At 42.3% G+C, this 22,782-nt stretch overlaps 1 protein-coding gene across 1 annotated transcript in view; it reads right to left on the bottom strand.

Annotated features, from left to right (window-relative positions):
• Positions 1 to 3,761: 3,761 nt before the first annotated feature.
• The window catches only part of CMTM4 (CKLF like MARVEL transmembrane domain containing 4), a gene marked incomplete at its 5' end in the record, with an annotated part of 36,770 nt that continues 17,749 nt past the window's right edge, over positions 3,762 to 22,782 (bottom strand). Inside the window, 3 exons of the mRNA XM_027665154.1 lie at positions 3,762 to 12,079; positions 12,978 to 13,076; positions 22,463 to 22,639. Of these exons, the coding sequence (XP_027520955.1) occupies positions 11,909 to 12,079; positions 12,978 to 13,076; positions 22,463 to 22,639 (447 nt within the window). The remainder of the gene's footprint in view (positions 12,080 to 12,977; positions 13,077 to 22,462; positions 22,640 to 22,782) is intronic.

Here is a 22,782-nt window from a genome sequence, read left to right as displayed (position 1 = left end):
TGGTCATTTTTTCACCTTGGATCACTCCTAAAGTCAACAGAGGCAGCAAACAAAGTGACTCATTCGTTGCTTCAGGATTGCTTTAGCAGTGAAATCCCTGCCCAGAGAACTCATTATTGGCTTTTAAGTACTTGATGATTTCATTCATTTCTAAGCAGTTTGCTCCCAGGGTCAAGCACTTGTGTAGGATTCCAGCCTTTTATTTAAAAAGATCTGTTCCCATGACTGAAGTAAAACACGGTTCTGTATTTTCCAAATATCGTTTCAGAAAATTAAATTAAAAATAATTACTTTAAAAGCAATTTTGATGGGGGGAGGTGGGGACTGAGTCAGTCTACTGCCCATTTTCTGCCAGCAGTATTGCACCAAGATCAGAGTCTGTGCAGAGCAGAGGAGAAATCACCTTGGCTTTATTGGCTTTTATGTTTGTTTGCTTGTTTTCCTCGACTGACAAGATCCAAACAGCTCTGGGAGCACTGGTTTCTCTGCAGTTCGGGTGTCCTGAGACAAACACACCACCTGCGGTGTGCAGCCCTTCATTAAACCCTTACTGCCGTGTGCCAGCAGTGGCCTCATCAGACATCTCTTTTCAGTTCCACACTTCCCAAACCCACACAGCCCAATCCCTGCCTTCCTTACAGCTGCCCCTTGGAATTCCTGACCAGCTCTCAGCAGCACACAGAGCTTCCAACACCAACTGTGGAAAAATCGGGGGAGAATCAGTGCCAGACGTTTTATGGTCTGAACACTGAGACTCAAAGCCACTCAGGGGGGAAAATGGCCGGCTGGCCCCACAGAGGAGAGGTTCATGCAGTCACACTGGCTGAAGGGCTCTCACCCTCCTTCTCCTCTCAAAAACCTTTTATATTTGTCTGTGGACTTGTTCAGTCTTGTGTGGTGGTTTCTGGACAGGTGACATTAAGGAATTCAAGACCTTTCCAAGCAGCTTTTTTTAATTCTCACTGAACTAAGAGGCTCTGTTGTGCTTTGAGCACTCTGTCCATCACCCCACTTCGTTTTGCTTTTCACTTGATCCTGTCCAAAGTTCTCCAATTCTTACATTTCCCAGGGACACAGTCATTCCCAGGACACCCAGTGAAAAGCAGTGTTTGAGAGAAACGCTCCCACAGCCTGGTGTGCTGGTGAGCAGAACACAATTTAAGCTCTGCAGAGCAAGCAGATGGTTCCAGTCATTCTGCTTCTAAGTGTTCACTGTGCCCAATTGTGAGCCTGAATTTTCCAGCTGCATCTCACCCTGCTCAGGGACCACAGCCTGTGCCACCCAGTGACCATAGACTGGTGACCACAGACCAACAGTGTGTTCCTGCACCTCCAAAACACCACTGAGCAAACACCCACACTGCTGCTGAGCTGAGCCCAGAGCAGGCAGCCTGGAGGTTAAAAATAATACAGTCAGGCTTCATTCCACATGGAGACCAGGATACAAACTGCCCTCCAAGAGCAAATGCAAGATCTGTATCAGCAAAGTGCACAGCAGCTCCATCTGGCCATGCTTTGTTCTCCTGAGAGGGAGAATGGATCAAGGAAGCAGAAGACATTTAGGTAAGCACTGAGAAGGTGAATCTTGCAACAAGATGCTCAAGATACCTTTTTGCAGAGAATATTGGTTTCAAAGTCAGGATCTTTAAAAGTCACCTCTCATATAAAGAGGACTGCATCAAAAAATCCTCACAGCAACAGAGATTCCTCCTTACTGGAATAATTCATAGGACTCAATGTTTTGTACAACTTCTGGGTCAGATGGTAAAACAATGCTACCCGGAATATTTAAAATTTATGTGTGGTTTTGTTTGGGTTTTTAGTTTTTTTTTAAATAAGTCAATTTTTAAATCTATTTCCTTGAAGAGGAAAATACCAATTCCAGCATAAATTCTGTCCAGGAAATACCTGTGCTTTTATTTTATATATTTTGGACATTTTATATATTCTGTCCATCACATTGTGTTAGCCTGATCCATGAATAAGAAATCCATTAGTCTTCCCAGGAGACTGAAGTATTCAAAAGTTAGAGAGAATAAACTTTTTAAAATCTGACAACTGGCAGAGCTGCTCTGGACCAAGGACCCCCAGGGTGATGCCACTTTGCTGCTGCCACCCCTCAGAGGCAAAGTGAGTGACCCCCTTGTTGTACAACACGTGACTGCCCTCAGTGAATCCCTCTGGACAAATCCAATCGTGCCACCACCTTTGTCCCCCTCTGTCAGAGGTTTGAAAGGAGATGTTGAGCTGCCAGGACAGTCCTGCCTTCCCCTCTCCTTCCCCCCTTGCCTTGGGTTGCCGTGGGTTTCTCCCCCCCCACCTGGGGAATTGGGACTTTGTTTTGTTTCTTCTGAAAGTTCTTGATTGCACCATTTGTGGTTTATTCAGATTTTGTTAACATAAAGCTGTTCTTTTCCACACTTCCACCTGAAGTTTCTTGATTTCTAAGTTATATTGTTACATATATCTCTAAGTAATATTGTTATACTGAGATACTCTCCCCACAGTGGAACCTGCTATTTCAACTACTCCTTCAGAGCTGTTTGCAATTACAGATCTGTCAGTACAGGACCTATCCCTAACCAGTGTTTTGACTGCATCATCCATATTCCCAAATCCTCTCACAATACTCAAGCACCTGTGTGTTTCCACCGTCACCTCCAAAGCCCATGGAGACCAAAAATTCTATCAGCATCAAGGCAGAACTTGAAACCCAGAGCCCATGAGGTGGCAGATATTACCCACTCACTGGGGCATTTCAGCCCCAAAATTCCTCTCCAGTCCCAAACATGCTGCAAAGCACAAGACAGAGCATTCCAGCCCATTGCAGTGTCCCAGACAGAGAAATGCTCCCAGAGCAACCCCACCACAACCACTTGAGCAACAGAGTCCATGTGCTTTCTCTTACATCTGACCTCCCATCAAGGGCTCTCGTTCATGTTTTTTCATGACCTCCTGCATCCATGAGGTTTCTCATGCCCCAGTCCCAACCCCTCAGCCGGGGTAGCTGTGCTGGATGTTTAACCCCTGTGCTGGATGTTTAACCCCTGTGCTGGATGTTTAACCCCTGTGCCACTCTCCTGGATGGAAAGTGCATTCAGCAGCTGCCCCGAGTGCATTATCGGCCCATCAGCCACAACACTGGCTGCACTGAGGTTCTTGTGGTGCCTTTTGGGGTGGTTTAGCCCCAGCAGCCCCCAGGCTCTCACAGCCATTCTCTCACTCAGTGGGATCAGGAGAGAATTGCAAGGCTGAAAAGCTGGAAAACTTGTGGCTTGGGATAGACAATTTAATGTGGAGCAAAAGCTGTGTGCACAAGCAAAGCGAAACAAGGAATTCATTCCCTGCTTTCTATGGTTGGGCAGGTGTTCAGCACCTCCAGGAGAGCAGGGCCCCATCCCGTGGAACAGTGACTTGGGAAGACAAACTCCATCACTCCAAACTTCCTCCCTTCTTCCCTTCCCCCACTTCACACCCTGAGCACGATGTCCCATGGTCTGGAATATCCCTGTGGTCAGCTGGGGCCACCTGTCCTGGCTGTGTCCCCTCCCAGCCTCCCACACACCCAGCCCCTCCCCAGCAGAGCCCTACACGGGGCAGGAAAGGCCCTGGCTCTGCTCAGGAATAACAAAAACACCTCTATATCATCAACACAAACCCAAAACACAGCCCCACACCAGCCACTGGGAAGAAAAGAACCTTCAGCCCAGCCCAGCCCAGCCTAGGCCAGCCCAGCACACCTTTACAGATGCAGACAATGCTTTAGTACTTTAATATGTCCATTTATTAAACAGGAAGTCCTTCACAAATGATTCCATACTATATTGATTGGGCTAAGTGTTAGAAAACTACCATTTTCCCTACATACAAAAATACAGACTTTTACCACTATGAAGAATGATCAGAAGAGTACCATGAAAACCCAAATCTTCCAAGACCAGAAACAAAAGACAGAAAGACAGCTGAAAAAAAAAAAGAATTTACAAAAAGTATTGTGCCCATATACAAAAGACTGGGAAACCAAAATGACATTTAAAAGTGATAAATACACCATTTAAATTATGCTATAACAGAATGGATTTTAAAAACAGGACTGCTTTCTGTATTGCAAGACATTACAATTCTCCAGCTCGTGTTTTTCATTAGCAGACACCAATAGAAGAAACACCAACAGACTGAAAAATTGTTACTAGTGTAGGAATAAGGTGGAGGTTCTGTTTTCCTGTATTGAGATTGGTCAAGCATCGAGAGAACAACTTTCACACACAGAGCTGGAAGATGCTGCACTTCCACTGGGCACAGTGGGCACAGCTGGAGGCACCACTGTGGCAAACAGCTGCTTCACCAGCTGGCCAAGTGCTCCTGGAGAACCTTCCAGAACTCACCAAAACAGTGGGAAATCCCCCAGGGCTGTAAATTGTCCCTGTGTGAACATGTGCTAACCTGTGATATCCTGAAGTCCTCCCTCAGGACTTGGTGAGAAAGGGACCCCTGAGCTGCTGCCCCCGAGGCCAAGGGGACCTGGCCAGGGCCAGACACCAGGCAGTGCTGCACATGCACCCAGAGTGTGCAGTGAGAGCTGCTGGGACTCCACAGGACAGGTTTTACTGCCACAGCAAAGCACCAAGGGTGTTACACAGCACATTGTGCTCACATGGGAACAGGAAAACTGCATCCCCTTTGCTCAGGCCAGAAAGTGGAACCTGCTATCTCAACTAATCCTTCTGAGCTGTTTGCAACTACAGATCTGTCAGGACAGCACCTACAGCCCTGGCATAACCTTTTGGTCAGGCCTGGATGCTCCGCAGGTGCCATAAACCATGACTTGTTAGCCAGAAGGAGAATGTTTAGGCTGGGCCTGCAGTGTTCCTGCAGAGGACCCACAATCAGTCCCAGGGACGGAGATTTCCCACACTGAGCATCTCTCCCAGGTCTCAAGGACAATTTGGAGCACCTTCCACCTCCAGCAGCCACCTGCTTGATCTCCATCCCCAGTGCAGCTGAGGGCAGGGCAGGGCAAAGGGACACCCCGGGATCAGATTCCCTGGGAGTGCCCACAGGGAAGGAAGGAGCAGCAGCCACAGACTGGGGGTGGTGGGAACAAAGCACAGGGAAGGCAGAGATGCATCAGGGACTCACGTTACAAAAATAGTGCTGACTGGTTTGATAAATTTACATCTCTATTTCTGTGAGTGACAAGTGTTTACACCACACATGGAAGGCACCCCAGGTGAAGCAGTTTTTCGGTATTTGTTTACAATTCCGTGAAAAGACGTACAAAGTGTCAGCTTTCAAATCAAAATCGAGCGTTATAATGAGAAATAAATACATACTTTACTATTTTATTGTGGGTTCCTGAACCCTTACAAACTTCAACATATACAAATAGTTTCAAAATGACACTAACACAGAAGAGAGTAAGTCTAGACAGATGTAATGATCAGCTAAGTCATTTGTTATGTCATTTGTTATGTCATAAATGCTGTGTACAGAAATCATTTTAAAATGCAATCGATTGGCCACAATATATAAATCAAAATATTTCCTTACTCCAGAACTGTGATGAATGAGTTAAAGCTGGATGATCTGTAGTGCTAAGATACACTCTCCCTCCACAATATCCAACAAGTAGAAACCAGTAAACATTCAAGATTAAAGTATAAACAGTAGAAAAATGAAGGTAGCAATTGTTGTAATAAAGGGTGCCAGAACCACTTAAACCGGTAGACATCAGGACAGATGTAACATTACTAAAAGTATTTAGACAGTACTACTTTTGGGATGAAAAGGTTACCAAAAGTGGTAAATCAGCCTAGTTCAGAGAGGGTGTTTTCCTTTAAACACATGAAGGTTTTAATTAAATATGTCTATTGAGACATTTGTCCAAAACAATACAATACCCTGAAATTTCCTGTACTCCACACAATAGCCTGGGACAGTCAGAAGAGGCAGGTGGTCATATTCCATTCTGTTACTCACATCCAGATGTTATTAAAACAGCTGTAGGGACCAGCCCCAACCAAAAAATAAGAAACCCCCCACATACTCTGTTACTACAATCTGGCCCCTGCTTTTTGAAATGCTCCTATGTCCTCATCCTGAATCCACGAAATAGTTTCCATATCCTCCCATATGTGCTAACTGGCTTTTTAAAGTTTTTACCCATGAAGTCCATGGGTAAAAAAAAAAAACAACAAAACCTTCATTGTAAACACAAAGCTCTATGTTATAAATATGTCAATCATGGTAACTATGTATATTGTATATAAAATTAAATATCTTCTGTTTGCCAAGTATAATTTAAAAAGGACTATCTGTGGCTAGTTATAAAAAAATATTTATTAACCCATAGAGATTAAAAGGCAATTTAACTAACTCGTCTATCCAGCACATATGAAAGAGCTGTACTGGGATTCTGGATTTACCTAATCACATTCCTATGATAAATAGACAACTTTCATTTCTGGGCATATATAAGAACACTTTTGAAACCTGCATATCCCAAAAGAAAATGAGATTGTGTTGATTAAAGGCTATCAGAAATCACAGTGTAAGCAGATTTTTTAAAGATTATTTTTACCATACAATGGTTAAATTATAGACAGATTTAAAAAAGACAACACACAAAAAAAGAACCAAAACAAGGAAACCCTTTCAGGTTGGCAGCACCACTCTGACTTGGTCAAACAGATCTATTAAGGTGGCCAAGTTGCTAAGAAGGAAAATGATATACCAGGAAAAAACTCAGATTTCCTGAGTATTTGTATAAATTCATTTTAACTAAAAATACAGAGAGGAATATGGCATCATTTCTACAAAGTACTTTCAGTCATCCCTCTGATTTTTGTACTGATTTCAGTACCATTTTTAAATTAAAATCCACCTCTGTCTGCACAGACAGAGCCCTCCTGAAAAAACACCTCTGATCCAAGGTCTGCCTCTCCTTTAGGAATTGCAGAAGTATCTTTCCTTCTGCTGTTGGGGATTTTTATTGTTCAAATATCACTTTGAAAGGACTGGATTGCTAAGAGTCCTTCTCATATCTCATATTTACAATCAGATTGTCCCTACCTTTTCATTTACCCTAAATACCTGCTGAGGATGTTTGGCTCCAGAGCTTCCAGCACAAAAACTGTTCTTTATACTCTTTCATGCACAAAGCTGTTCAGTGTCTCAGCTGAGCAGGACAGAGGATATTATTTTCTGCACTATCTGAATTGCTATTAAGTTTGGGTTTGGTTTTTAATTATGCCCTAAAAACTTCCTTATTTTAGATTTTTGGTGAGGGTTTTTCCTCACAAAAGAAAACAAGAAGAAATGTTTACAAAGTTCCCATGAGACAAGAAAACAACAGACATAAAACAAGACTAAGGAAGAGGGGGAAAAGGTTGCATAATAAAACCACATATTAGGTTAAGCATTTGCTGTGCCTGCACATGCCCTAAATAGCACAGAGGTGACAAATACCAAATTCATGTAGGGACATTAAAGTTCATGAAAAACTAGTGGTTCATTCCCTCCTAACAGTCCCAGTGCAGCCTGGAGCTCATCAGTTCTGCTGCTGGGATGCACAGCATGGCAAGAACCCCCAGGTTAGGAAGGGACAACAGTCATGAGAGAAAGAAAACTAAACTATTATCTTAGGGAAGAGTGGAAACTTTCCCTTCCTCTTTGTAGAATCAACAACAAAACACAGACAGATGGAGCAACTCTGAGATGCACAGGGCAACACAGGGGACAGAGCCTGGGAAGCAGCACCACACACTGATCCTTTCACTGAAATGCTTTGGAAGAGGCATCTTACAGGTGAAGGATGAGGAGCTGCTGCCAAGGCACAGAGCACTGCTGCTGTTGTGCTTCCCAACACAGAGCCCACGATGAAATACAGACACGGGAGCTCTGGAGCTGGGACCCTGACTCCCAAAAAAGGCAGAGAGAATCTCTAATCCTCTCAACCTGTAAGTGTGTGGTTTCTACCAGAAATCCCAAACACATGGAGAACATTAGCTCCCTTCCACAATCCCAAGGGAATGGAGAACACTTCCCCAGCACAGCCAGCCTCACAGAGCAGCAGGAAAGGAAAGAGCACCATAGTTACAGGGATGGGGGCACTGAGTGCTGCTCCTCCTGACACAGAGCCTGCCCAGAGCAACGACAAGGCTGAACTGGAATTGTTATGAAAGCATTGGATCCATGAGGCACAAACGTACAAATCCAGGGAACACGGGGACAGCAGGAAGGAATGAACTTCACTGAGACTCTTCCCTCAGCTCCTGCCTGTGGTTCAGGAATTCCTGCTGTGGCCTTTGCACAGCACAAGGACCTGTGACACACAAGCTGAGCCTGACAGAGCTGAGCTGAACACAGAGTAGGAAAACACAGATTCCTACAATGCTGTACAACCATTCCTATGCCCTTGCTCCAGTCAGATCCTACTGTTTAATATTCCAATATCTGTGCATAGGTGGTAAAATTCCCAGTCAGTTCTACACCCAGAAATACAGAGATTCCCTGTCTGAGGGCTGGGTTGGACCAAAGAGGACTGATCTGAACTGTTACAGTTTCAAGCATCCCGTTCCTACAAGGTTCAACTGTTTAGCTCTGATTTAGTTCTATTTACAGTGGGTTTTGAGTCCCTTTACAGAGCTAAACAGCACTTTTAAGGATTAAAAAAATCTATCCCTCTGTGCTAGCAATTACAAGCAAGACTAACTGGCTGAGAGAAGTGATTTAATGTCACTTTTCTAAACAAGTTTCAAAAAAAAAAATTAAAACTTTCTATCCTATTTTCTTCTTATAAGATTTTTTGTGATGACTGCAGTTTGTACAACAGTCTTAAAATAGTACCTCTGTGTAAAATTAAGTCAGGGAGGAATGAACCATGTATACATCAAATTATCCTAATATTTCAAATTTAGTTGTCTCTCACAGCTACTTTATTTCCCTTCTATATAATCCAAATAGTAAATAACATCTCTGCAGAGTAATAAGTGCTTAAGATCTTTTAGAAAGTATATTCCGTACAATACTAAAATCATCTTTGGTCCCAAATATAAGGAAATTACAAATTTACAGTTGCTTTTGTTTTACAAAGTGAATCAGTAATTTTAAAATTAATGCTCTGCTAAGCTCAAGTCATGAAGGAAATAATGGCATTTTCAGCTGAAGAAAACATGTAAAAGCCCTCAAAGCCATTCCAGTATATTATAATAGGTGCCCAAGGATTACACTTTATTGGAAGTGTAACTGTACCACTCCTGCACTTGTCACTGCAGCTAAAAGGTAACTGTGACCTCACTCCAAGGAAAACTCAGTGAAGTCATCCCTTTTCTAGGCAAGGAAAGGTGCAGGGATCTGAAAGACACCAAATTCCTAAATTTATAGAGGGACAAGGCCTCCCACAGCTCTGCCACAACCAGGATCAGCCCAGGGAGCACAGGGGAGGACCCAGGAATCCTCCATCCCATCACTGCCATCAGCCTGCCAAGGGACAAAAAGCCTTTGCCACACATCCCCCAACTTGTGTTCCTTGATTTCAGGTGGCAGTTCCACTCCAAACACATGGATTTTCTGGAGAACGATATTTTGTATTTAGTAGGTGGGTTTGGTTCACTTTTGGTTTTGGTGGGGGATGTTTTGGGTTGGGTTTTTTTGGTTTTGTTTGGGTTTTTTTACAGTCTTTATACAAACTGCTTTAATGCCAGTTTACAAATCCAGTCCAGGTATGCTTGTTCTACTTTTAAAAAGGTTCTTTTAGGGTTTTTACTGCCAGTTATTAAAAACTGACCAAATCTCTACACACAAACTCTCTACAAAAGTATCTCCAAACCCTCCCTGCAAACTGTGCCAGGCAGTGCTGACAAACACAGGGCTGGAACAACTCCACTGGCAATAACAAACTCTTACCACTGAACACGGAACTGTCATTTCCTGCTCAAGGAATGCACAGCAACCCTGGTGAGACCCCCACAATAAAATGCCTCTGTTCTAAACCCAGCACCAGGCTTAGAGGATTCAATCTTCTTTTAAACTGACCCCTTTGGCATTAACTTCCAACGAAGCACAATAAAATGTTACTACAGAACTGATAAACCACTGCTCACTAAGAAAATGCAAATTTTCTTTAAAACCATCAGTAACTCTGAATTTTAATCTCCATCTTAGCCACCCAAGTGAAATGCACTGCAGATGTCAGTGCACTGAAAATTCACAACCATCACCTTTGTCACCTTTTTCCCCACACATCAAGATAAATCTCTGCTCTCAGCTTGAACACTGCAGAATTAGGGTCACACCTGTCCCTACCCCAGTTCCCTCCAGCATTAAAAATCCCAGGCACTTCTACTGATCTCCTGGTTGGTGTAACCTGGTTTTCATGGTTAAAACACAACCTATTTCTTAAGGCTCCAGGTACCTGCAGTCACCCCCTGCAGAGTACAGCTACATCAGAACACAGATTCAGGCATACATGGCAGACAGTCACTCAGTCCCACTAATCCCATGGATTTCCATATTCCTCACACCAGAAAGGAATTCAGCTCCAGACATCTCCTCCCCCACAATGTCTTCATGTGACATGCAGGCAGGCAAATGCCAAATAATGAATTACACAGACAAAAACACCAAGCGAAGAAACAGAAAAATATCAAGAGACATCTTCCTAATAATATTACGGTATTATTAGGAACAGAATTTGAGGTTTAAGTAAAGAAAAATGTAATTCATTCACTGGAAGTACAATCAAAATAAGAAAATTTCAGTTAGGTAAAACTATTTCTAAACAAATCAATACAACCATATTATCTTCCAATTAGCTAAATTCATTTTCCAAAGAAACATTTGGGGGAAAAATCTGCAGAAACATCTACTTCAAAAAAAAATTAAATCAGGTTTACCTACCACCAATGGTTTTAATTTTAGAACCACCATCCTTCCAAAAAGAAATATTTCTCCTACATGAATCACAACTTTGCAACCTTAGAAACACTTTATAAGCACATAATTTTTTGCTAGTTCTTGCTTACCCTGGGCTTGGAAAGAAAGCAAGTTCTAGCAAGAACTTCTAGAAATGTTGAACCTTAAAAAAAAAAAAAAAAGGGAAAAAAAAAAAGAAAGCCATAGTTGGAATTAAGTCTATTGGATGACAACCCTTTCATTCTCTACTGTGTCCCTCAAACCCCTTTTCTCCACCTGTCTCCCATTTTGGAATGACAAATAGAACATATCCCACCATTAGCACAGAACCACCTCTTTGCACTGGTGCATCCCAAGGACCCCCAGCAACTGCACACGAGTTCAGAGCTGGCCAGGGGCACACAGGAACTGCAGGGGGCACGGGAACCACCCCAAACACTGGGAATGCTTTCCAGCTCCTCCAGCCGAGTGTGCCACGGGAGCTCCTGTGGATGGGGCTCTGTGGGGATGGACAGACACAGTCTGTTGGACAGGGGACGTGGCTGAAGTTATTGCTGTTTGCCCCTCACCTCCTCCTGGGGGTATGAAATCACTTCTGGTGGGTTCCTCTCCCGTGTGAGCCATGCCAGGCGTGCTGGGGGTGCTGGTCCCGAGTGTTTGCGGCAGATGAAGAACACGGATCTCCAGAGAGGGAAGGAAACCACTGTGCAGTCAATCCAGAATAGTAACATACTTCAAAACATATATATAAAATATATTATATAAGCTATATAATATATGCATATACATATGTAGAGATCTTGAATGGATCTTCCTTTTGAATGACCATTTCCTGCCTCCAGCCAACAGCTCCTGCCTCGACGGCACACACACAGGGCTGGGCATCCTCTGCCACCCTCTGATCTTCCTTTTCCTCCGTAAATAAAGAAAAAACCCTTATTCCATGAGGGAGTCAAGCACTTGTTTTCCCTTTGCAGTCCCCCTGGAAGGTCTGTCACGCGTCCAGGCGCTGGATCTCCGGGCGATGAACGACCTCCCTGGACTCTGTCCGAGCGCGGATGTAGTCGCTGGTCTGTCGGTTGCTCTGCTGCCTGCTCACTCGCCACTTCCTAACAGCCAGGAATGTGTTCACAGCATACACTGCCATTGCCAGGAAACCAAACACCTACAGCAAGGACAAAGAGTTGTCAAAGACGGTTTTTGAGAACAAGAAGAAAAGCAGTTTCCCAACAAAGTCCTCAGAAGTTTAGTTTTCTGCATTATTTGCACTGACAAATCATCACAGTCTGCAAAATTGATGCTTTTCTTCTTCAGTGAACTAGAGAATCTGCCAAAGTGACTAAGATCAAGGATCCCAGGAAACAAAGTTCCCTGACTACCAACATGACAATTAAATCCTGGAGGAAGACCCTCTTGTAAAGGAAGCAGCTCTTCATCCAACAGCTCATTCCTGAGGGTGCACAACAGTGAGGGAATGACAGGAGGTGACCAGTCCAGGCCACTGGCCCTGGAGAAGGAGCTACTCTGCAGTTCTTCCTTTATGCTTCTGCAGAACTGATGTATGATTTTCAAAACCAGGTTTGAAAAGAAAATTAAAAAGCTTGCCAACTCAAGCACAAAATTAACTTGCTTGAACTGACTCCTGTAGATTTAAAACCTTGAAGGGTTTCTATACTCACTCCACAAAACAAAAAATCATCTGTAGTGAGCAAATACTCAGCAAACTATGTGTAAACAGCTGCAATTTCTTCTGAATTTTTGGGTCTATCTTTTCCATAGGCTTGTAAAACAGAGCAGGATCATCTAAGCTGGCTACAGAGAAAGAAGCAAGGCCAGTTCAACTGTAAAGTGTTCTCTGCAAGCCATTTTTCTGTTTGTTCTTTCCTCAAGCCTTAAGACAAACAGCTCGAAGGATGTTAATACTCTTAAAATAAGAATTATTTTATAGCAAACTCTAAAATTAAATCGTGATGGCAAAGGCAACAGGTGTATTCAACTAATGAGTAAAAGTTAAGCTTTAGTTTTGATATAAGAATTAAATATAAAGAAGTTCAAATTCTTACCACAGCAGCAATTTCTGCTCCAGTTTTATGGTTTAAAGCAGCAAGTACTACAGAGGCAATGAAAAAGAAGAAAGTGCTGAGTCCAGTGTTGACCAGATCCTAAAAAAATAAATTCATTAGCATTACTAAATGATGATTCTTTGCTTCCTTTTATTAGAAGTGACAACACAGAAGGGTAGAACAAGAACTAGAGCAATACCTCCCCACCTTCTATGGAGTTGATCACTTGCACAAAAGAAGGCCAAGATTACTGCCCAGGATCAGTGTGCACTGGGCTGTGACATGAAGCAGCAGGGCAGCCTCTGCACACATCATTCCATCTCTGCTGGGTTCATACTAAAGGACTGGCAGCATAAAGAATGACTAAAGCTGTTCTACCTCAGCTGGCACTGAAGTAACCTGAATGCCTGAGCACTCCAGGAACCCCTTGTTCTCTCTCACATCAGCACTCAGGGGCTTTTCTACAAATTTTTTAGCCCTTCACTGTACAAACCTGCACATCCTGTGCCATTTCTATGAGTAACAGCTGCCTGCATTGTAAGAATACCCAGATCTTTACCTATTCACTGCCTAAAACTGATGTTTCAAGCAGACACTTTAGAACATATGCACAGCAACACATTCAGAAAACTCTTGTTTTGCTCCAAGCAGAGAAAAACAACTTGCTACACACAATTCAGTGATCCACATGCTGCACATGTCACTGGTGCTCAGGTGATTATGCCACCATGCCTTACATAGAACAGGCTCATTAACAGAAGGAAGAATTCTGAATGGCAGCTCTTAGAACGATAATAATTATACCATACAAGTCTTACCTGATCAGATTTGAGAAAAAAAATTCAAGGGTTTAAGATAATAGCAGAAACACAGTGGAGATCCATTAGGGAATGTTCAGTGTGTTACTCAGGGCATCTTTCTCAATTTTAAAACATTTGGTCTGGATGGACACTGCACTATCTGCACACTGCCATTAAACTGGGAATACCACTCCCAAACCACAACACAAGATTACCATGGGAATGGAATAACAGGTGAGGTCAGGGTGGAGGAACCAAGAAATGGCAGTTCAGCACAAACATCCTGGAGGAACATGAAATCAGGGAGAAGTGAATATTATCAGAGTCAAAAGGGATGGAAAGAGAACCTGTACACAAGATTGCTGGGCAACTTACAGGCCTGGGTTAAAGAAAAAACCCAAACACACAACAAAACCACACTGAACATGCCAATTCCCACCATAAAATGAAACAAATCACATTAATTACAATCCAAAGACAAATTGTTCTACTTGACTCCCTTCTCACACATGCAAGGCAGGCTCGCTTCCTGATCCTGCTCCTTCACTTACTTGTGGGTTTTTTAATCATTTTAGAAGTCAGGCTAGAAGACTGAAGACATAAATCTAAGCTTACTCCCTGGGTATGAATCCCATGGCTGTGTTCCAGTTACATGGCACAAAGACTTGGAAAAGCCCAGTGTCAACCAGCCACTCCCAAAACACCCGTTTTTCCAGCCATGATCAGACAATGCTTTAGAAAGTAAGTGCAAAAACTGCAAGTTCCTGGTGCTGTGTTATTCACAAAGAAAACCATCTGTTTGAGGGTACTGGCTCAGCAACAGTTGGTTATCAAAATTCAATGTACCTGAGGACTGTGTGAGGCATCACTGGGGCCTGATCCTCACTAAAAGGGGGACTTTCCCAAGGAATCAGAGAGGAATCCCTGCTCATTGCTATTCCAACTCACATGTCCAGATGTCATGAGCCCAGCAAGACCCAGCCTGTCTTATCAAACAGTAAAGAAACAAAAGCAAACTGAGGGTCTCAGAAACTCCAACCAACCTTTTATCCCTGCTCAAGCTTACTGAGACAGATGTTATCTAGCACTGAAGACATCAAATCAAATTAGAATCCTATCAACTGGTTATTGCACTTTTAATTATATAACTTCTTGTTTGCAGAGACAAAACCTTTAAATAAACAAAAGCATTAGAAAACAAATGTCATTTCACAGTTTCTCCAAGTATCCCCTCTCCAGCTCTGAGTTGATGGCTCTAACTGTGCTCCTGCAGCTGCCAACAAGGGCTGTGGTTCTCATCTCACAAACCCTTTTTCCACTAGAGGGAAAGTCTCACTATACACAATAGATCCAGGCTCAACAGTATTCAAAGTTTCCATCAAGTCTCTATGCATGTCACCAAGAATTCTGAAACTAAATACTGAGGAGAGGGCAGCTATGCTCTTTGATAATTAAAAATAATTAATTAGTTCAATTCAGTCAAGCTGCATATTTTACAAGCAAAGTACATTTGGCATCTGCAGGAAGGACCTACAGAATAAAATCCTAGGAAAAAAATACCTCAGAACTTAGTAATTACAGTAGGCAAGCATCTTGAGATGTGTTGCCATGACCAAAAAGGGGGAGAAAAAGCACTTTGTCCACTCCTTTGGACAGATGGACACGAGGAGTGTACAGTGGTAATCTCCCCTTTGCAAGGGACACTGGAATGCTGAGTCCTGCTCCAGTATCCATAGTTTTAAAAGAATGTTGAAAAATTGGACAGAGTGCAGAGAAAAGCCACAGAAGTTATTCAAAAGGAAGAGAAAATTTCTCACAATTTCAAAAGAAAATATGTGAATGTTAAGTATTTGAATGTTAAAGGAAGAATCCAGTGTTCAAATAATCAAAAAATACAAGCTGTTTTCAAAGTATAACATCAAACAGCACAACAAAATTAACAGCACAACAAAATTAAGAGCTGCAAAGTTAAGGCACCAGTCATGTTCAAAATGAAGTGAGTTTTAATTTAAGGGAGCAAACCAACAGAACAAGCAGCTGAAGACGTGCTTAATATTCTACCTTTTCACTTCTTCTAATCCAGATTGTGTTTTTTCAGTGCCACATTTTGGACTTCCTTAGTAACATATTTAAAGGCCAAGTGGATGACACATAATGCTGCATGATTTATAAGTTCAGATATGTTTATTAATTAACCCTGATGACCTCTAACTTTTTGAGTCTGTCGGCCTGATCACCTTTCCAAAGCATGAGCAAGATGACCAGGCCTCCCCACAACACAACACACATTGTGACCCATCTCCAGGCTACAAACTGACCTGAAGGCTTCTTTAAGAAGTCTGAGATACTGCAGAACATAAAATATATAAAATACTGAATACAAAATGCTTTTTCTAATGTACTTTGATCTAAGTACGTTAGAAACTTATCATCACTGGTATTGTGTTTGATGGTACTTTTTACATAAGAATAAAGTTTGTCCTTGCAAAGAATTCAACAATGCAAATCTAAAGAACTGATCTTGAGGCTCCAATTTATTCATGTCTGCAACTCCATTTTTCCTATTAAGGTCAAACCTTTTTAATGCAATTAACAACTGATTCACATTTGCACAATAAGGCTGGTTTCTTAAAAAGCTCAAACCACTATGATCTTTTATATCCACAGATCAGAATGTTTAGAGCTTGAGGAGCAATGACACTTACCAGCAACACTGTCCTACATATATATAATGGGAACATCACAGATGCAAATGTCAGGGGAGGTTTTTAATCCAAAATTTGAGCAGAAAGATAAGAAAAGGAAAAAAAACCACAATGGTTTTGGACAAAGTCAGAGTAGAAACAAAAGAAAACAAACTACAGCAAGAATTCAAGAAGTAAAGGACACTCCTTAAAATAATGCAGCTTTTTTTCCACGTAAGAGAAAATGAACAATCGTGACAATAAGAAGAATAAACTAATTGAAAAAAGATGAGCTGCTTCAAATCTGGCCACGATGTAGCTGAAGTTCTTGCTATTATATTTATAGACAAAGTAAAACCACATCACAGAGGTAGAAGAATTTCTGCTGAAATTGCAGCAACCTCATGAGACAGTGTGCTGTGCCATGGAACACTGTGCAGAGCTGCCAGCCACAACACAATCAGACCCAGGAGCTGAATCAAAGCCACTCCAGGCTGCTCCTGCTCTCTTTCTCCTGCCCCAAATGATCTCAAAGGAACAACTCACTTGCAAGTCCCAGAATCACACAATCACCGAGGTTGGAAGAGAGCTCGAGATCATCGAGTCCCATCTGAGTCATTCTGTCCAGCCACCAAGGTCCTGTCAGGCCAAAGGAGGGGATCCACAGCCATATATCTGGTGTCTGTCCCACTCAGAAGGAGCACAAGGCAGAGAGAGGTCATCACTTGTGGACAAAGATGGGCTGATGCCAAGGTAAGTGTTTTATGCTAAAAAACAGGATGCTTTTGTTCTGCTGTAAAGGGGGGAAACTCCATTCTGTGAGTCTGTGGCCATCCTACGTTCTTTCATTTTTAGGACTCTGGGCAGCTTTGGTTCCTGATCAATGAGGATGGAAAAGAGGAATTGGTGCTAAGAATTTAACAGACCTGAAGAGTCTCGTTAGGTAACTTATGAAACCCAAGGCACCCCAGCTTTGAAAGCTTCTGCTCAGCCTTCCAGGTTGGTGCTTCACCAGGAAGGGGCTCTGATGCTCAGAGGCTCCAGTAATACCCACCTGCCTTTATCCACAGCTCCCCATGGCTTCACAAACCCAAACTTTTCAGAAATATTCAAGAGCAATGCATGCTCTGCCTTTGTATTCTGTATTTCGTGGTGAAATAAGCAACGAGGCACTATTTAAAAGGCAGAAAGTGCCATATTGCAACTTGTAGACACAAAAACATGTCATTTAAACTGGTGGCTGCTTTTGTCATTTGCCTTCTGAAATCCAAAAATGTACATTTAGATGGAGTTTAAAGCAGCTAAATCAATGTAATCTGGAAAAGAAGCCTGCACATTTCAGCAGCCTGATTATGCCACAAAAGGTGTCCAGGTTATCTGCCACAGGAGAGCCCAAAGTAACAGTTCCTTTTGGGTTTGGTGGTTTGTTTTTCAGTTGGCAGGGAAAGGAAGGGGGAGTGTGGTTATGAATTTTTAATATTTTTTTTTACTGCTTTACTTGCAAGGTTTGGGAACTTCTCCCTTGCTTCTATATGAAGTTTTCAGGTTGAAGGTCACGAACACACCAGTCAGTCCTCTAAACCAATCACTTCTGGTCAAACTCTCACAATTTTGCTCTGAAATCATATTATTAAACAGTTTTTGAGTACTTTGCACTTCAATTAAAAATTAAAACATGGTTCCTCGAACAAAAATAAGTCCTAGGTAGAAAGAAACAAATTAACAGTATGAGTATGAATTCCCATCTCCTTTTTTCCTTATTTATTTAGGCTTACCCAGCTGTGGGAGCCTGTACTGAAGCACAGTAATCCCAAGCAGTAATCCAGAGGAAATGAATTTTGGCAATTTTTTAAAATTTATAAAATATGCATTTTTGTCCTCAATAGGTATTGCTATTTTGACAGCAGTAAACAGAGAGGTCAAGGGTGACTTATTTAATTTTTCATTCAACAGCCAAGCAAGCCAAAGAAAAGCAAGTAGTTTTTTTCAAAACAGAAGGGTAAAAAATAAATTAAAAATAAAAATCTAAATCAAGATTGTCCTGTGAAGGCCCACGAACTACAGTTTTGTGATTCCACCTTCCAGAGCCAAGGCTGGCAGGAGACACTTTGTCATTCTGCACCACGGGGAATTCTCTGCCAACTCCTTCAAGTGTCAGTGCTTGCACACAAGGTTTCACTGCTGCAACAACAGCAAAAAACAACCCTGCAAAGATGATGAAATCGGTTCTGAGGCAGCACAAAACACCAGGACTGATCTGTGTGTTCCCACCCACACACCTGGGTCCCTGTGTGTCCTCCCTGGCACTGAGTCCAGCCCAACCAGCCCAGTGGAACTCTGATTTTGTGCTGCGCCCAGTTTAGGCCTCGCTTTTGAGGCTGCTCTAGGCTGAAATGCTCTCTACATTCACATCAAATACACCACCAGAGTTCTAGTGAGTGCTTCAGAAAAAAATAAAAAAAAAAAATTAAAAAAAAAAAATCAATGGTAAGAAATCTCTGGGAAGATTTTTTTTCCCCTTACACACAAATAGTTCATTGCACTGGCTGATCCTGCAGGGCCAGCTCGTGCACACAGCTTGGCTGCCACTTCTTAAGCTCTCCCTGCAGGTCACATGAGATTCAAAGAGTGAATTTTAGAGAGAACAGATCGTTTAGCCAAAGCCAAAATTACATCAAACGTTCAGTTTTTAGTTACTAGCTGAGTAACTGGTTAAGCAGGAGCCTCTGCTGTGCTGTGCTCTCCATGCCCCTGACCCCTGTCTCCCTGCAGAATAGGCTCCCTTTGAGCATCAAGGAAATGGAAATTTCCACTGACAGGTTCCCCAGCTTTTGCATTTTTGCATAACATTGACAGTGCTGCACAACACAGACAAGTGACTGTTCTTTCATCTTCCTGAACAAACCAGCCTCTTTCCAACACAGCCAAGCAAGGCTCTTTTCTGGCCTCAGCATCTCCAGGTTTCCTGCATGTTTGCCTCAGGAAAGTAGGAAAATCATTGCCAAGTCTCTGATTAGGATAAAACCAAATCTCTCTTCCCCAAATGGTTAAAAATATGTGTTTAAAAAAAATTAGCAAATTTGCCTGTCTGTTTGAGGATCATATACAGATCCACGTTTTCATTCCAACAGTGGACATCAGGCAATATCACAAGGCATCAGAAAGAATTCTAATTTTACTCAACTTTTAAAGGAAACAATCCTGTGTTGGACAATGGCAGTTGATGGTCACATACTTACTAATATGTAGGAGCATTTGAAAGCAAATAGTTTCAAATGGTTCCTAGGAATAAGTGCTGTTTCAAAAGAAATAAGTGTTCCTAAATTCAAGACTATTAAATTCCTTCAGGCACTGTAACAGCCTCTTCTCACACAGTTTCTAAAAGAAACGTTTGAGACTTTCCATTACAAAGTCAAATATATTTTTAAAAGCATGTATGTTGATGAATTTATACACAAGCAGGAGTGACTTCCTCCTAAAGCATTCAAAGTCTTGTTCAGAAAGCAACTCCTGCAGTAACTGTGCCACAGACAGAGGTTGCAAATTTATAAAAGAAACCATCAAACACAGGAAAGGAATAAATATTGCCAGAAGCAAATGTATGAATATACATCTAAACTGTAAAGAATAAAATGCCAAAATAATTAAAAACAAACAAACAAAAAATCAGTCACAACCCTACTTTCTTAAATTTCCTACTAACTTGGTCAAAGTGATCTCCCACAGCAGCCTTTGATCTCACATTCTATATGTCCAACAGCAGAGCTGCTGCACAATCACAGAATGGTCCTTAATCCTTCTGATTAATGAAGATATTCCTTCACTCCTGGCAGAGTAACAGTCCTGTCACACAAATGATTGCTAGATCAGTAAGAAATACAGGAAGAAGGATGCTCTCATCAGTCACTGGAAGACACAAGCTTCCAGCTCCCTTCTCACTGCTGGTGGACAGCTTTGGTATCATGATGAAAGAAGCATTTCACCTTCACTACTTCATAAAAGATTGAGACTTGCGAGACTGTGACAATTCCCTTCCACCTCCGTGGATCTGGGAATATGAACTAAAGCAAAGGCCTTTGCAGTGTATTCCATGTGCTCTTTGGGTTGAACTCTGACCATGCTGCTTAGGCAGAGCATGACCACTGCCCAAAAACCAAAACACTCTTTTAAAACAAAGGGGAAAAAAAAGAAAGAAAAAAAAAAACACAACTGATTGGAATTTTAAACCCTCCTTTTTCCTAAAAATCTCCTAACAGAGTGCTAAACAGAAACAGGTAACACTACCTCAAAGTGACAATTCTTGCCTCTCAAGTACCATCAGAAGTCAGAGAGGCTGGAAGGCCCTACCAGTGACACACAGGGATCTGCTGCATCCTCTGAGGAGAGAGGCCCAGAGCTGCATTTAGGCTGCTGCACTCAAGGATGTCCCACACATTGCCAGATGTTGTGGTGGGCAGTAACTGTGCCACAGGGATCCACAACAGAGCCACAGGTACAGCTACAGAGCCAAGGGTGTGAGAAGTCACTGAACACCCAGAAACACAGCTCCAGCTCCTGCATGGACACCACACACCCCACTCCTGGGGGCATTGAAAAGGTCTTAGTCAAACTCACTGTGCACATAAACCAGATCCTGCATTCCCTGTGGAATCACTCCCATCACACCAGCAAAAACAACATGGGTTTTATGGACACTGCTGCACTTACATACACTTGTTCTGCTCCTGAACATCCTACCAGCATGTCCAGAACTTTTGCCATAAAAGATGGTCTGCAGTGGCTGCCGTGATGCTCATGGCACACCCAGGCTGGCAACAGAAACACAAAGCACCTTCTCCCTGCTGCTCTTCAGCTTGGCTGCAAAGATCTGTGGTGCCAAGAGAGGCAGAATGAAAACCAAAGGAACAAGGGCAAGACAACCCAGGAACGTTCCAGGGATTCCACTGGTTTTGCTCTGCAAGCCATCTGGATCTGCCCACCTACAGCCCCCAGTCACAGCTCTCAGTCCATCTGATCTATACACCAAGACTCTTAGCAGTTCATCAATAGATTATGCAGCCACAGAGCACAAAGGATCATTAAATTCCACATTCCACTCTCATTTTAGACAAGTCATTCAGGCTTAGAAATGAAGCAAATTGCAACATTAATAAATTACATTTAAAAAATTAACCACAAAAAAAAAAAATCACACAGAAGCCTAAAAACCTCTGAGATGCCAACAGTATTTATATAATTACTGTTATAAAATAAAACATTGGCACAACTGTATCTATACTGTCCAGAGAAGTTGATATATTGTCCTTGAAGCTGACAGATCTTTTGCTAGAGCGACTTAACATGTTGATTTTGTGACCTGTGTTTATGCAACCCAATCTGAAAGTTTAACTCCTAATACAGCATGAAAATAGAGACTTGTACAACAGGAATGTGCACTGCCAGCAGTTCTCCTCCTCAGCCTCCTCGGATCTGAGAACACATTAAGCATTGGCAGTCAATGTTTAATAGCCATGTGTGTAAGCAATTCAAAACACCTGATTTTCACAGAAAGCACATCATTTTCTACACTCCTGCCTGATGATTGTATTAATCTGTGTAAGAAAATACATGTAGCACATTTGTCCTAATATAAAAAAACCCTAGGTTAAGAGAGAACAACAGGCTACTGTAAATACAGCATCTGTCAAAGTTAAATAACCACAGGCTGCATTTTTATCCACTTCATCCACAAAGGGTAATTGCTGGCAGTAGCAGGAAGTTTTTCCTTCCAAAGAGAATCTACCAGAAGTCAATTTTAGTTCTATTTAGTGTAGTTTAATCTTGCTACATTTCAAAGCTCATGCTGCTGTTGGCATTCAAAATAAATCTAAGTACAATGCATACTTTACTCAGCACAAAGGACACACACACAACCTTAAGCAACAGCAAAAAGTAAAGTTCAAAGACCAAACTTAAGCCAGACTTGCAGCTATTTTTAACAGAGTGAAGTGGAGGAACTTACAGTGAGATTCCAGTTGATCTGTGGTATCCTCGTGTGAAGGTTTAGGCTGAACAAAAGCAGGAGAGCCCCGGTGACCACGAGGGCACTGCAGCTCACAAACTCAAAGAAGTACAGGCCCTCGCAGGGGGAGCACTCCATGATGGTCTCGATGCAGATGAACGCCGTCAGCGCCAAAACCTGGGAAGAACAACAAGTGGAAAAAAAAATAAACAGATTTCCGCATTTTGAAAGTAGCCACAAGTATTCCTGAACTTTCCATTGGGAACACGATCGGTTGGCACTCAGGAATGTGTGATTTTAGTTTACAACAGGGCACTGTC

The sequence above is a fragment of the Corapipo altera genome, unplaced genomic scaffold (genome assembly GCF_003945725.1).
Source record: "Corapipo altera isolate COAL_440 unplaced genomic scaffold, ASM394572v1 141, whole genome shotgun sequence".
NCBI classification, from domain to species: domain Eukaryota; kingdom Metazoa; phylum Chordata; class Aves; order Passeriformes; family Pipridae; genus Corapipo; species Corapipo altera.
The sequence above is the reverse complement of the archived record's forward strand: the minus strand, read 5'-3'. Positions and strand labels throughout refer to the sequence as shown.